Source organism: Thamnophis elegans, chromosome 13 (genome assembly GCF_009769535.1).
Source record: "Thamnophis elegans isolate rThaEle1 chromosome 13, rThaEle1.pri, whole genome shotgun sequence".
Classification (NCBI taxonomy): domain Eukaryota; kingdom Metazoa; phylum Chordata; class Lepidosauria; order Squamata; family Colubridae; genus Thamnophis; species Thamnophis elegans.
This window is the reverse complement of record NC_045553.1, coordinates 46,259,244-46,273,558: the sequence shown is the minus strand read 5'-3', so window position 1 is coordinate 46,273,558 and position 14,315 is coordinate 46,259,244. Positions and strand designations below refer to the sequence as shown.

General features: G+C 43.9%; 1 protein-coding gene across 1 annotated transcript in view; it reads left to right on the top strand.

Annotated features, from left to right (window-relative positions):
• The window catches only part of OAF (out at first homolog), a 32,038-nt gene extending 19,080 nt beyond the window's left edge, over positions 1 to 12,958 (top strand). The window contains exons 2-4 of the mRNA XM_032229308.1: positions 4,028 to 4,162; positions 8,702 to 8,882; positions 11,757 to 12,958. Coding sequence (XP_032085199.1) covers positions 4,028 to 4,162; positions 8,702 to 8,882; positions 11,757 to 12,031 — 591 coding nt within the window. The 3' untranslated portion in view covers positions 12,032 to 12,958. The remainder of the gene's footprint in view (positions 1 to 4,027; positions 4,163 to 8,701; positions 8,883 to 11,756) is intronic.
• Positions 12,959 to 14,315: the final 1,357 nt, after the last annotated feature.

Here is a 14,315-nt window from a genome sequence, read left to right as displayed (position 1 = left end):
GGTAGTTCTGGAGGACGTTTGCAGGGAAGTTTGGACGTCCCTGGATAGGATTTCTCTCCCTTCCTGGAAATACCAGAGTTGAATGGAGGGCTAAGCTCCAAATTTCCACAGCGGTGTGCAACACAGCACTTCCTCTCCGAAGTCTTCCACCCACGGGGGATTTCGGTGGGGGGGGGGCAAAGGCTCTAGCGGGGAAGCACAGGTTGCTCGCACGACGCAGGGCCACAATGGAAGCCTGAATGCATGTCACTAAGTGAGGCATCGGCTAACGGACTCCTGCTCCATTTTGCAACCTTCCTTGCCACAATTGTTAAGGCGAGACGCTGCAGGCGAGCAACCTGGTTGTTAAGTGAATCCAGCTTGCCCGTGGACTTTGCTTGCCACAAGGTCGCCAAAGTGAACTGCGACCGTCACAAGTGCGAATCAGTTGTGGAATGTAAATGGCGTACCTTTGGCTGCAATAGCAATAGCAGTTAGACTTATATACCGCTTCATAGGGCTTTCAGCCCTCTCTAAGCAGTTTACAGAGTCAGCATATTGCCCCCCACAGTCTGGGTCCTCATTTCACCCACCTCGGAAGGATGGAAGACTGAGTCAACCTTGAGCCGGTGAGATTTGAACCGCCGAACTGCAGATAACAGTCAGCTGAAGTGGCCTGCAGTGCTGCATTTAACCACTGCGCCACCTCGGCTCTTAGTGTGAAAAATAGTCATATCAGTCAATACGACGTAATACAATAGCAGAGTTGGAAGGGACCTTGGAGGTCCTCTAGTCCAACCCCCTGCTTAGGCAGGAAACCCTATACCCGTTTCAGACTAAACGGCTATCCAACCCCTTTGGTTGTGACTTCAAACGGTCACTAAGTGAACTGTCATACGCCGAGGACTACCTGTAGAAACGTGACAAGGATGAGTCGTCCCCGATCCGTGATGGCGAGCCTGTGGCACGCGTGCCCGAAGTAGCACACACTGCCATGTCACTTGAGACATTGGTTTGACTTGGTTCTATTGGACTTACATGCTGCCCTTCTCCCAAAGGACTCAGGGCGGCGTGCAACATAAAAACACATAAGACAAAAGTTTAAAAAGATTAAATAGGAAATCCAATAACCTTCAGTTGACAATTTAAATCAAATTTAGGATTAAATTAAAATTAACAATTTAAAATTCATGATTGATTTCATTCTATTCAAGCCAGGCTGGCTTGCTGGAAAAGCCAACTTTTTAGGGTGCATCGGAAGGACCGGAGGTCGGGGATTATACGAGGCTCCGGGGGCAGCTCATTCCAGAGGGAAGGGGCTCCCACAGAGAAGGCTCTCCCCCTGGGGGTCACTAGCCGGCACTGTCTGGCCAACGGCACCCTGAGGAGGCCGACTCTGTGGGATCGCACTGGACGGTGGGAGGCTACCGGTGGCAGTAGGTGGTCACACAGGTACCCTGGGCCGTAATATTGCATCCAGTTTTGGTTGCCACAATATAAAAAAGATGTGGAGACTCTAGAAAGAGTGCAGAGAAGAGCAAGAAAGAGGATTAGGGGACTGGAGGCTAAAACATATGAAGAACGGTTGCAGGAACTGGGCATGGCTAGTCTAGTGAAGAGAAGGACTAGGGGAGACATGATAGCATCTTCCAATATCTCAGGGGTTGCCCCAAAGAAGAGGGAGTCAAGCTATTCTCCAAAGCACCTGAGGGTAGAACAAGAAGCAATGGGTGGAAACTAATCAAGGAGAGAAGCAACTTAGAACTAAGGAGGAATTTCCTGACACTGAGAACAATTAATCAGTGGAACAACTTGCCTCCAGAAGTTTTGAATGTCCCAACACTGAAAGTTTTTAAGAAGATGCTGGATAGCCATTTGTCTGGAACGGCATAGGGTTTCCTGCCTAGGCAGGGGGTTGGACTACAAGACCTCCAAGGTCCCTTCCAACTCTGCTATTGTATTGTATCCCTGTCCTAGATGGAGCAACTGGGTGAAAAGTTGCAAGCAGAGGATTTGGTCCTTCATCCATGTTGCCTTTTTCAGCTTAGCCCGAGGAACTTTATGTGTTTGTGTGCTTGGAAGCTTTGGGCCTCCTGCGTCTCTTCTTCATCGCAGCCTGCCAGGTCACAGCTGCGAGGTGTCCAGATGTTTCCTCTTTTGCGTGGCTCCTCGGAGTGATTCATGGGAAGGGAGACAGTGACTCAGCCCTGGGACACGAATGTCTGGAAGAGGGAGGAGGACTCCCTCTCCAGGAAGGGCTTCGTCAACCTTGAGGAGGGTTCCTGGATTCCAGATCAGTGGCCTCTTAACAGGTCAAGCGCCCGAGAGTCTGAATTTGTGAGGGACAACAGCTGAAAAAAGACGTTTTGTAACACAACGCAAGAGCTCCTCACGTGTACATCACAGGGGGTCCTTCCTTTGCCTTTGAGGCTTCTTTTTCCCTTTGCACTCTTGCAAACCCACAAAGGCCGCCCTCCGCCTGTGGAGGAGCTGAAGGAAGGAACCGGAAACAGACAAGATTCTTTTTGAATTAAATAATAATAATCTTGTGGCTTACATAGCTTTCGACAGTATCTTTCAGGGTTGAGGGAGGAAGTCCAGGCAAGGGAAAATTACATTTATTTTTCTTTTCTTCCATCATAGTCCCTCCCTCCCTCTTATTGATCATTTACCCTTCCTTCCTCCTATCCATCAGCCAGCCAGCCAGCCTTTTCTCTTTCTTTCTTTCTTTCTTTCTTTCTTTCTTTCTTTCTTTCTTCCTTTCTTTCTTTCCTCCCTTTCTTCCTTTCTCTCTTCCTCCCTCCCTCCTATTGATCATTTACCCTTCCTTCTCCTATCCATCAGCCAGCCAACTTGCCTGCCTGACTGCTTTCTTTCTTTCTTTCTTTCTTTCTTTCTTTCTTTCTTTCTTTCTTTCTTTCTTTCTTTCTTCTTCCTCTTTCCTTTCTATCTTTCTCCTCCTATGATTTACTTCCTCTCTATCCATCAGCCAGCCAATGCCTGCCTGATTGCTTCTTCTTTCTTCTTTCTTTCTTCTTTCTTTTTCTTCTTCTTCTATTCTTCTTCTCCTTTTTTCTCTTCTCCCTCTATGATCATTTTTCTCTCTATCATCAGCAGCAACTTGCCTGCTGATGCTTCTTTCTTCTTCTTTCTTTCTTTCTTTCTTCTTTATTCTTCTCATCTCTCTGCCCTCCCTCCCTCCCTCCTATTGATCATTTACCCTTCCTTTCTCCTATCCATCAGCCAGCCAGCCTGCCTACCTACCTACCTTTTCTTTCTTTCTTTCTCTTTCTTTCTTTCTTTCTCTTTCCTTCTGTCCTTCCTCCCTCCCGCCTGTCCTTCCTTCCTTCTTCCTATCCATCAGCCTTCTTTCTTTCTTTTTTTCTTTCTTTCTTTCCTTCACCCCTCCCTTCCTTGCTTCCTTCCTTCTCCCCATCATCCTTCTTTCTTTCTTTCTTTTTTCTTTCTTTCTTTCTTTCTTTCTTTCTTTCTCTTTCCTTCTGTCCTTCCTTCCTCCCTCCTGTCCTTCCTTCCTTCTTCCTATCCATTAGCTTTCTTTCTTTTTTTCTTTCTTTCTTTCCTCCATCCCTCCCTTCCTGGCTTCCTTCCTGCTCCCCATCATCCTTCTTTCTTTCTTTTTTCTTTCTTTCTTTCTTTCTTTCTTTCTTTCTTTCTTTCCTTCCTTCCTTCCTTCCTTCCTTCCTTCCCTTCATTTAGCAGAAACTTGTCCTGTTCATCTATCAGCTCCTTCCTGTTACAGCTGCAGCTAGACTTCTCTTGGTCAGGAAGCCCCCCAAAAGAAGAAGAAGGAGAACCAGTTGCCAGCTTCCTCTTGCCAGGCTCTCGCCAGATGCCAAGTTTGGCAAATGGATTCCTGGGGTAGGATTGCCACCTGGTATTCTTCCATGCTGCATAATGGTCCAGATTTCCATGCCAGCCCCATCACCACAATGGGAAGACTTTGAGATGGGCCCAAGCGCTTGGCTTTCCTTGTCTGCTGAATCCAAAGACTCATGGAGAAAGGGGTTTTTTTCTCTCTCTCTCGTAGGAGGTGAAGATATTCCGAGCCCTGATCCTCGGGGAACTGGAAAGGGGGCAGAGCCAATTCCAAGCTCTCTGCTTCGTCACCAGGCTGCATCGCAACGAAATCATTCCCAGCGAGTCCATGGCCAAACTCAGACAGGTAAGAAGAAGATGCTCTTCCATCCGCATCGCAACTAAGGTAAAGGTTCCCCTCACACATGCGTGCTAGTTGTTCCTGACTCTAGGGGGCGGTGTTCATCTCCGTTTCAAAGCCGAAGAGCCAGCGCTGTCCGAAGACGTCTCGGTGGTCATGTGGCCGGCATGACTAAATGCCAAAGAAGGAAATATTTAGATATTTTATTAATTGATTTTTTTTCCTTTTAGAATATGTGATAAGATGTATTGCTACAGAATTTGTTGAGATTGTCAATGAATACCAGCGGGTGGTTGTGTTTTTGAATGTAAATGATATCAGATAAAAAGCACGTTTAAATCATTTCAGTTAAATGAGAATGGATGGTAAAATACATGAAGATTTTTGATGTAAAATGTACTAGTCAATGGGAAGGAAATATTTTTTTATTTTTAATTTAAAACGGTCCTACTTCTTCTTCCCTCCCTCTCTCTTTCCTTCCCTCGTTTCTTCTCTCCTACTCCCCTTCCCTCCTTCCTTCCTTCCCTCCTTTCTTTTCTCCTTCTCTCCTTCCTTTCCCCCTTCCTTTCCTCCTTCCTTCCCCCCTTCCTTCTCTCCTACATTCCCTCCTTCCCTCCCTCCTTTCTTCTCTCCTTCTCTCCTTCTCTCCTTCCTTCACTCCTTCCTTCCCTCCTTTCTTCTCTCTTTCTCTCCTTCCTTCCCTCCTTCCTTCCCTCCTTGCTTCCCTCCCTCCTTCCCTCCCTCCTTCCTACCCCCCTTTCTTCTCTTTCTTCTCTCCTTCCGGGAAGGAAATATTTAGATATTTTATTAATTGATTTTTTCTCTTTTAGAATATGCAATAAGATGTAATGCTATAGAAGATTTGTTGAGATTGTCAATGAATGCCAGTGGGTGGTTGTGTTTTCGAATGCAAATGATATCAGATAAAAAACACGTTTAAATCATTTCGGTTAAATGAGAATGGCGGTGTATTGATAGCAAAATACATGAAGATTTTTGATGTAAAACGTACAATTCAATGGGAAGGAAATATATGTAATAATTATGATAGAAACGCACGAAAACTGTTTGCAACCAATCGACACGCTTTCGACAGGGTGTAATGAAGGATGATTCTTTTTTGTGTTTTTGTTTATTTAAAACAATAAAAAAAATTCAAAAAAAGCGGCAAGCCCAGCGATGCGCAACACAGCAGCAGCCATGAGGTGATCCCGCTCGCCGCCTCCTTCACCTCAAAAATAATAAGGCCTCCCCGAAAATAAGGCCAAGCGCTTATTTCGGGGGTCAAAAGAAAATAAGACCCTGTCTTATTTTGGGGGAAACACGATATCGTTCTATTCGGTTCTTCAAAGAAAAGTTTTTCCCTAATTTTATCGGGATTACTTGGAATAGGAATAAAATTTGGGGTAGAATATTCATTTTAATTGTAGCTATTTTTTCCCCCCTATGTTGAACATCGTATGAATAAGAGAAAAATGGATGTAATCAGGATATATAACATCATGTATATTTTCAAAAGGGCTGATGCAACCAGAATATCGCTGTTGCAAAGTTGACGTTGTGATATAAAATGAAGAAAAACGTACAATTAAAAAAAGAGAATGTATAAGAATAGGGGCCCCCTGGTGGATCCCAAAGGAAATGTTTGATGAATATCAGCAGCTGCCAAAAAAGCCAACACAGTTCTAGGCTGCATCAACAGAGGGATAGAATCAAGATCACGTGAAGTGTTAATACCACTTTATAAGGCCTTGGTAAGGCCACACTTGGAATACTGCATCCAGTTTTGGTCACCACGATGTAGAAAAGATGTGGAGACTCTAGAAAGAGTGCAGAGAAGGGCAAGAAAGAGGATTAGGGGACTGGAGGCTAAAACATATGAAGAACAGTTGCAGGAACTAGGTATGTCTAGTTTATTGAAAAGAAGGACTAGGGGAGACATGATAGCAGTCTTCCAATATCTCAGGGACTGCCACAAAGAAGAGGGAGTCAAGCTATTCTCCAAAGCACCGGAAGGTGGGACAAGAAGCAATGGGTGGAAACTAATCAAGGAGAGAAGCAACTTAGAACTGAGGAGGAATTTCCTGACAGTGAGAACAATTAATCACTGGAACAGAAGTTGCCTCCAGAAGTTGTGAATGCCCCAACACTGCAAGTCTTTAAGAAGATGTTGGATAGCCATTTGTCTGAAACGGTATAGGGTTTCCTGCCTAGGCAGGGGGTTGGATTAGATGACCTCCAAGTTCCCTTCCAACTCTGCCATTGTATTGTATAATAGGCGTCTTTTTCTTTTTAGAAAAAAGAATGTTTTAAGTGGATGTCGGAAGTTCCTTTTGCTATTCTTATATTCTTATAATATTCAAAATACATCTTGTGCTTCCAATGGTAACGCATCCTTTGGGAGATTCGCCTTCTGTGCAAAACTTCCTGGAGTGACTTAGATCCGTGATGGCAAACCTATGGCATGCAGAGTCGGCCGGCTGGTTTTCAGGCTTTTGCCGCACATGCACGGGGGGAAGGGCGCATACAGGAGACGTGTACGCATGCATGGGGGGGGGGGCAGAGATGTATTTCTCCTGGTTTGCACTGGTTCAGGCGAATCGGTAGTGGTAATTTGGCCTGATGATAATTGGCAATTATTGGTAACTAGCACTGATGATGTTACCTAGTTGGGTAATGAAATGCCTACAATAAAACCGCCAAGCTCTGGTGTGTTGGGACGTGTCGTGGCTTCCATAGTGGAAAGCCATGTTGGTATTTTCATGTAATGCAGTGTTTCTCAACCTTGGCAACTTGAAAATGTCCAGACTTCAACTCCCAGAATTCCCCAGCCAGCGAATGCTGGCTGGGGAATTCTGGGAGTTGAAGTCTGGACATCTTCAAGTTGCCAAGGTTGAGAAACACTGGTCCAGAAGATTCTTTATCCGTTCTGCTACCTACCTGGGGTCTAATCCTGCATTCGCTGGCTGGGGAATTCTGGGAGTTGAAGTCTGGACATCTTCAAGTTGCCAAGGTTGAGAAACACTGGTCCAGAAGATTCTTTATCCGTTCTGCTACCTACCTGGGGTCTAATCCTGCATTCGCTGGCTGGGGAATTCTGGGAGTTGAAGTCCGGACATCTTTCAAGTTGCCAAGGTTGAGAAACACTGATGTAATGTTTTTCTCTAATTTTATTCCAGACCTGTATCAGTGCATCTCTAGTATAGTGTCTGTGAAAGTATTTGTGTTTCTTTTTACCCTCTTCCCATGGGAAAAAAAATGCCATCCCGTTTGCAAATCGTGGCCCCTCTAATGTTAGTATTCTTTTATTTTTTTAAATTTATCCAATCCCTGATCCACGTTAGTGCTGCTGCTTTGCAATAAAGCTCCCAGTCTGGGAGTTGGAATATTATGAAATTTGGAACAATTGGTACAAATGGCTGCAAAACAGGAATAAAATTAATTAAGCCAAAAAAACTATATATGTGTGTGTGTGTGTGTGTGTATGTGTGTGTGTGTGTGTGTGTGTGTGTGTGTATATATATATATATATATATATATATATATATATATATATATATATATATATATATATATATATATATAACTGTGTATAAAGTGTGTAAATATAGAAGCGAAATATTATATACATGTACAGGTATGATGACATAACAATGTTGATGTAATGACTGTAAAGTGTTGTAGAAGGGAAAAAATAAAATAAAAAATAGCAATAGCAATAGCAATAGCAGTTAGACTTATATACCGCTTCATAGGGCTTTCAGCCCTCTCTGAGCGGTTTACAGAGTCAGCATATCCGCCCCCACAGTCTGGGTCCTCATTTCACCCACCTCGGAAGGATGGAAGGCTGAGTCAACCTTGAGCCGGTGAGATTTGAACCACCGAACTGCATATAACAGTCAGCTGAAGTGGCCTGCAGTACTGCACCCTAACCACTGCGCCACCTCGGCTCTTTGCTATAAAACAGCCAAGCTCAGGGAGGACACCATAAAAAAAACCAACACTCCCACCTACAGGACAAGCCACTTGTACATAAACTGAGAGCAAACCCCTCTTTCTTCTAGTACTGATGATGTTACCTAGTTGGATCATGAAACGTCAGCAAGAAGGCTTGCTAAAGAGAGCACCAAGGACTGCACAGTCCTCCTCCTCTCCCTCCCCCCAAACCCCATTCCCCTGCACTGATGATGTTACCTAGTTGGGTAATGAAATGTCTGCAAGAAAGCAGACAAGCTGAGAGTGCGCCAAATACCCCTGAAGAGAATTTGGAGTGTGGTTGTTTTCTTGCAGACATCGCATTACCCAACTAGGCAACATCATCAGTGTTAGAAGGGAGCGGTGTTTGTCTCTACTGTGCTCCCCTCTAGCACTGATGATGTTAGCTAGTTGGGTAATGAAACGTCTGCAAGAAAACAATCAAACTCAGACAGCACCAAGGACATATCTAGATCAGAGCTATGGAGGACTCAAAGCAGCCCCTGAGTTTAAAATCAACACCCGGAAATGGAAACGCTGATGTCCCTCCATTTTTTTTCTCCTTGCCAGAAAAACCCACAGACGGTGCGGCAAGCAGAAGAGATCCGTCCCCTCGAACACCTCCGTATGGACGTAGCTGTCAACTTCAGCAAAGGGGCCCAGCTTAGCTCTCACATATACAACATCTGTTCGGAGGCCAAGGAGACCATCTACAGTCGAGAAGAAGATGTGAAGTTCTGGATGGAGAAAGGTAAGGAAGTCCTTCGACCATCAGGAAAAGGATATGGATATGGTCCTTCCATGCCGTATTGCCTCCCGCGCGGGGATGATGCCTGCTTGTAATCCAATACTCGATTGTCTGGTATGTTTAACCCTTTTGAAGCAAATGCTGCTTTGTAGGTCTGGAGAATGGAAGCTGAACGTCAGCTGAGGGCTTAAGATAGAAGGGCTAATTCAAAACTTTCATAGAAATAGAGAAGCTTTCCTTAAGGATTAAGTGTGCAAAATATTCCCATAGGAAGACCCCTGACTCTAAAACAGACCATTCCGAATGCCCTTGTCATCTCAAGGCTGGATTATTGCAATGCGCTCTACATGGGGCCACCCTTGAAAAGTGTTCGGAGACTACAGCTAGTCCAGAATGCAGCCGCGCGAGCGATTTTGGGTGTACCAAGATACACCCATATCACACCTGTCCTCCGCGAGCTGCACTGGCTGCCAATTGGTCTCCGGACGCAATTCAAGGTGTTGGTTATCACCTTTAAAGCCCTACATGGCTCAGGACCAGCGTACCTGCGAGGCCGCCTACTGCCACATACCTCCCAACGGCCGATAAGATCCCACAGGGTGGGCCTCCTTCGGATGCCGTCAGCCGGACAGTGTCGGCTGGCGGGCCCCCCGGAGGAGAGCCTTCTCTGTGGCTGCTCCGACCCTGTGGAACCAGCTACCCCCCTAGAGGTCCGGACCTCACCCACCTTCATGGCCTTCTGGAAAGCTGTTAAAACCTGGCTGTTCCGGCAGGCCTGGGGCTGTTGACCTTTTTGTAAAGGTCCAGCCCAGATTAGAAATGTATGCATGTTTGGGAATTTTTAAATTATTCTTTTATTTTGCTTTTCTTTTTCGTTCTTTATAAGCCGCTCGGAGTCCTCCGGGATTGGGCGGCCTAGAAATTTAACAGATAGATAGATAGATAGATAGATAGATAGATAGATAGATAGATAGATAGATAGATAGATAGATAGATAGATAGATAGATAGATAGATAGATAGATAGATTAGATAGATAGATAGATAGATAGATAGATAGATATAGATAGATAGATAGATAGATAGATAGATAGATAGATAGAGATAGAGAGAGAGAGAGAGAGAGATGATAGATAGATAGATAGATAGATAGATGATAGATAGATAGATAGATAGATAGATAGATAGATAGATAGAGATAGAGAGAGAGAGAGAGAGAGATGATAGATAGATAGATAGATAGATAGATGATAGATAGATAGATAGATAGATAGATAGATAGATAGATAGATATAGAGATAGATAGATAGATAGATAGATAGATAGATAGATAGAGATAGAGAGAGAGAGAGAGAGAGATGATAGATAGATAGATAGATAGATGATAGATAGATAGATAGATAGATAGATAGATAGATAGATAGATAGAGATAGAGAGAGAGAGAGAGAGAGATGATAGATAGATAGATAGATAGATAGATAGATAGATAGATAGATAGATAGATAGATAGATAGATAGATAGATAGATAGATATAGAGATAGATAGATAGATAGATAGATAGATAGATAGATAGATAGATAGATAGATAGATAGATAGATAGATATAGAGATAGATAGATAGATATAGAGATAGATAGATAGATAGATAGATAGATATAGAGATAGATAGATAGATATAGAGATAGATAGATAGATAGATAGATAGATAGAGAGAGAGAGATAGATAGATAGATAGATAGATAGATAGATATAGAGATAGATAGATAGATAGATAGATAGATAGATAGATAGATAGATAGAGATATAGATAGATAGATATATATATATATATATATATATATAGAGAGAGAGAGAGAGAGAGATAAGATAGATAGATAGATAGATAGATAGATAGATAGATAGATAGATAGATAGATAGATAGATAGATAGATAGATAGATAGATAGATGATAGATAGATAGATAGATAGATAGATAGATAGATAGATAGATAGATAGATAGATAGATAGATAGATAGATAGATAGATAGATAGATAGATAGATAGATAGATAGATAGATAGATAGATAGATAGATAGATAGATATAGATAGATAGATAGATAGATAGATAGATAGATAGATAGATAGATGATAGATAGATAGATAGATAGATAGATAGATAGATAGATAGATAGATAGATAAAATCTATGCAGATTCTCCATCATTTAGGGCAGGATTGCCCCAAAGGTGCATTTTTTTTTCAAGAGGCAACTTGGACTTCCTGTTTTTTCTTGGAAGATGTTTCACTTCACATCCAAGAAGCTTCTTCAGCTCTGACTGGATGGTGGGGAAGGGAAGGATTTATACTCTTTGCAGACAGCTGGTCCTTTACATCCTTTTAGAGAGTCAGTGAGGCTTCCTATATATGGAGATTCTCAGCCATCCTGGTCATGGCTGTCCCGAAGGTGATTTTTTTTTTCAAGAGGCAACTTGGGACTTCCTGGTTTTTCTTGGGAGACACTTTGCTTCTCATCCAAGCTTCCAAGCCAGAGCTGAAGAAGCTTCTTGGATGAGAAGCGAAACGTCAACCAGGAAGCCCAGTTGAAAAAGCCCCTGTGGGGAGACCATTCAGAACGTTTTGCTAGCAGAAAGAGATCTTTGCGTCCATTCGAGGCTCAACCATTCCAGAAATACTATTGCTGGTCTGTTTTGAGGATGGAGCACCATCCTAACTTGGGAATGAGATGTCCCGCATGTTCAGACATTTTGCCCACAATTAGTAGTGTGGAGTAGTGACGGGCGCTTCCCAGCTTCTGCAGGAGAAGGACAGAGTTTGTCAGAACGCATTGGGGGGGGATTGACCTTTCTCCCTCTCTTCTTCCTGTCTCTCCTGCAGGGGTGGACGGCTCCATGTTTGAGGTCCTGCCTCAGTCTGCCGACCTGCCTGGCCTGCAGCACTGCCGGCTCTGCGCAGACCGCTGGAAACCTTGTATCTGCAGCTACGCCTTGAACATTGAGTGGTATCCCTGCATGCTGAAGTATTGCAAGAGCCGGGATGCGGCTGGAAAGGCGACCTCTTACAAGTGTGGCATCCGCAGCTGCCAGAAGGCCTACAGCTTTGATTACTACGTGCCCCAGAAGCAGCTGTGCCTGTGGGATGAAGAGACTTAGCAGGACAGCTGAGCAGGATTTCTCTTCGACCTTCTTTCCTGGAGCTCTGGATTAGGACTACCAAGGTGGCCACTTGGGACTGAAAAGAGGAAGAAGGGGCAGGGCATGGAAGGAGGGAGGGAGAACCCCCATGAGATGCCTCCTAAGCATGTTTTGGAGTGAGCCTCTCCCTCTTCGCCTGTGGAAGGTGGCACCTTCGGATTTCCAGGCGGTCAGAAGAAAGATGAGGAACATCAGAATGAAGACTGTTCTCCATCTTGACTTGACCAATGAAGCGTCTTGACCGCGATGAGATTTCTGCCTGCTATTTTTTTTTTTCCTGAATGAAGACAAAGACAAATGGATGTCCTTCCTGGACAACCTCCTAGACAGGATTAGACCCCAGGTAGGTAGCAGAACGGATAAAGAATCTTCTGGACCAGTGTTTCTCAACCTTGGCAACTTGAAGATGTCCGGACTTCAAGTCCCAGAATTCTGGGATTTGAAGTCCAGACATCTTCAAGTTGCCAACGTTGAGAAACACTGTTCTGGACAAAGCTCGTGAAGTTCCAGAATGTTCTACCATTGCTACCTGGAGCCACCAGAAGGAGGGAAGTTAAAGCCATGATGACGTCGGAATCTGGAAGGACATCCCACTGATATCCTACGTCATTTTATGCAAGAAGAAGAGATTATTTGAGAAGGCTGTAGGACGGCTGATCTTCTACAACCGACTGTCAGTTACGCCCCATGACCAATATCCAAGGGATAAAGCCATCCCTGGACAGCTTTGACGATGGCCGTTTGCCAAAATGCCTCTGATATATAGATCTCTGGCCTCTTAAGGGTGCCAATCCCCCCTCCCCTTTTTCCCCTTATCGCTCTGCCTTAGTAAAAGATTGCACCCACCTCCCTTCCAAGGACTGAAGATTGCAGACAATCAGATCCATTTAAAAAGACTGATCCCTAAACGCTTCCTGGCCCAGGGCCTTCCTTTCCCTCCTGATTAGAAAGCCAAATGCTTCCTTTACTCTTTCTAATCTCTTTCTGTGCCTCCTCTCCCCCGCAAAATTGTGATTGGACAGAGCAATGCAGTGTGTGTGTGTGTGTGTGAAAGAGAGAGACAGACGGACAGACAGATAGAAACAGGGAGATTGATTGATTGATTGATTGATTGATTGATTGATTACATTTATATGCCGCCCTTTCCCCCCCCCCCGAAGGGGACTCAGGGCGGCTCACAATTCAGTCAGGGAGGGGGGTACAAACAGGGGGATAAAAAAGACGAAGCATAACAATACAAAATTTAAAAAGAGATAGGGAGATGGAGGGAGGGAAAGAGAGAGAAAGAACGAAGGAAAGAAAGACAGACTGGAGGAAAGAAAGAAAAAGAAAGAAAGAAAAAGAAAGAAAGAAAAAGAAAGAAAGAAAAAGAAAGAAAGAAAAAGAGAAGGAAGGAAGGAAAGAAAGAAAAAGAGAAGGAAGGAAAGAAAAAAAGAGAAAGAAAGAAAGAAAAAGAAATCAAGAAAGGAAGAATATTAAAGTAATGGGAACCACAATATGTCAAAATATGAATGCCCCAAATATTGAAGAAAAACTAGCAAAATGTTTGGGTTACAGAAATGGATGAAGTACCCAGATACGAAGTGGGGAAGCAGCAGAAGTGTGACGTTGCGTACAGTCAGTTCACACCTGGCTCTTTGTCCCTCTGTTAAGACTCAAAGTAGCATCCTTTGAAGTCCTACATGCGAAGCCATGCTACAGATGTGCACAAACCCATAGCAGCGCTAAGGGCCAACCAGCTCCGTGCCCCCATTGGTGCTCTCAACAAAACCCAGAAAAATGGTGTCAAACTGGGACACCAAGATTGTCTAGTTCTACAACGCAATAAACTCGGCCTGGGTCTTTTGTGGGTCATTGTGTTGAGGGAACCCTGCCAAGCATGAAGTTCACTTTGGGGGTTGTGTGTTTGTTGTTCCTCCTTTTGCTGACTTGTGCTTAGTGTATTGTTGTGTTGCTTAGCTCCATAACTGTGCTGCAAAGAAAGACAATGAATTGTGATGGAAAGTTGTTGTTTTTTTTCCCCAGCCAGGAAACACACACATGTTCCCACACTTTTGGATGTACGGAAATTCAAACACAGACCATTCTTGTCACCATAACTTTGCATTGAGGGCAGAGAACGTTCCCTGTTGGATTTCTGCCTGCATCTTTTCTTTTTTTAAAGGGATTTATTTCAGATCAACAGTAGATCTGTGATGCTTTCTTCGTTTTCCTTCCATTTCTGCAAGCTCCTTTCTCTCTG